Source organism: Bos indicus, chromosome 15 (genome assembly GCF_029378745.1).
Source record: "Bos indicus isolate NIAB-ARS_2022 breed Sahiwal x Tharparkar chromosome 15, NIAB-ARS_B.indTharparkar_mat_pri_1.0, whole genome shotgun sequence".
Lineage (NCBI taxonomy): Eukaryota > Metazoa > Chordata > Mammalia > Artiodactyla > Bovidae > Bos > Bos indicus.
In genome coordinates, this window is record NC_091774.1 from 47,925,318 (window position 1) to 47,927,030 (window position 1,713).

The 1,713-nt window shown below is 39.5% G+C and overlaps 1 protein-coding gene across 1 annotated transcript; it reads left to right on the forward strand.

The window, feature by feature from the left end:
- The first annotated feature begins 206 nt into the window (after positions 1-206).
- LOC109569318 (olfactory receptor 52N5-like) lies at positions 207-1,172 on the forward strand. The gene has a single exon (XM_019974654.2). The coding sequence runs from the start codon at positions 207-209 to the stop codon at positions 1,170-1,172; it is 966 nt and encodes a 321-aa protein (XP_019830213.2).
- Positions 1,173-1,713: the final 541 nt, after the last annotated feature.

The window sequence follows — 1,713 nt, forward strand, 5'->3', positions numbered from 1 at the left end:
ATTTTTTTATTCAAAAGACTGTGCATTTTAATAATCACTATTATTCAAAATTGTTGGTACTGTTATAAATATAATTTTATGCCAAACAGAAGTCTACATTCTCAAGGATGATCTAAACTAAATTTATATATATATATATTTTTGTTTCTTCTCCTAGGGTACAAACTTATGGATGGAAAAAATAGTGTCTCTTTATTGAATTAGTTATGCTGGTTTCCAACAATTCATGTGTGCCCCCCAAATATTTTATTCTTAATGGCATTCCTGGTCTGGAAAGAGTACATGTATGGATCTCCCTCCCATTCTGCACAATGTATATCATCTCCCTTCTGGGAAACCTTGGCCTTGTGTATCTCATTCATCATGAGGAGTCCTTGCATCATCCAATGTATTTTTTTCTGGCAATGCTCTCCCTCATTGATCTCTTTTCCTGTACCACTATCTTACCCAATGCACTCTGCATCTTCTGGTTCAATCTCAAGGAAATTAACTTCAATGCTTGTTTAGTCCAGATGTTCTTTGTCCATGGGTTCACAGGTGTGGAGTCTGGAGTGCTCATGCTCATGGCTCTGGACCGCTATGTGGCCATTTGCTACCCACTGCGCTATGCTACCATACTCACTAACCCTATCATTGCCAAAGCTGGACTTGTCACCTTCCTGAGGGGTGCATTGCTGATGATTCCTTTTCCGTTCTTGGTTAAGCGTTTGCCCTTCTGCCAAAGCAATATTATCTCCCATACATATTGTGACCACATGTCAGTGGTGAAGTTATCCTGTGCCAGTATCAAGGTCAATGTCATCTATGGTCTGGTGGTTGCCCTCCTGATCGGAGTGTTTGATATCAGCTGCATATTTGTATCGTACACTATGATCCTTCGGGCGGTGGTCAGTCTCTCCTCAGCAGACGCTCGGCAGAAAGCCTTCAGCACCTGCACTGCCCATATATCTGCCATTATTGTCACTTATGTTCCAGCATTGTTCACTTTATTTACTCACCGTTTTGGAGGACACTCTATTCCGTCTTGTCTTCACATCATTGTGGCTAATCTTTATCTTCTTCTTCCCCCAACTCTCAACCCCATTGTTTACGGGATAAAGACAAAACAGATTCGAGACAATGTCATAAAGCTCTTGCAGGGTGAGAAAGGTGCAAGTACTCAGGACAAGTGAAATGAGATAGAATAAAGATGAATGAAAAACAACAAAGAAGAAACTCATGTGTGATATTGTGTCTTTTCTATGAACTGTTTTATGCAACTACAGTGGGAAAAGTTACAGATAATTCTGGATTTATATTCCAGTGACTCCCCATATTTTTTTCCTCTATCACTAGTTTGAACCAAGTCATTGATATTGGTTTCTCACACCTTTCATCTTAATGTATTCATGTAGGATATTTTCTTAACCTTTTGAGAGTTAAGTGTCTTGTCTGTGATTATAATCTTCCTTTGCTGTTCAGTTGTTAAGTCATGGCCAACTGTCTTGCAACCGCATGGACTGTAGCCTGCCAGACTCTTCTGTCCATGGGATTTCCCAGGCAAGCATACTGGAGTGGGTTGCCATTTCCTTCTCTATGTAATCGTCCTTGTGGATAAGAAATTAAATAGCTTTTCAGGGCATTTTCCAGCCTAGGCATCATTGAAGTTAATTTAGTTTAAGAATTACACTGATAATATACAGGCAAAATGGCAGTCACTGATTTTTTCAAAAA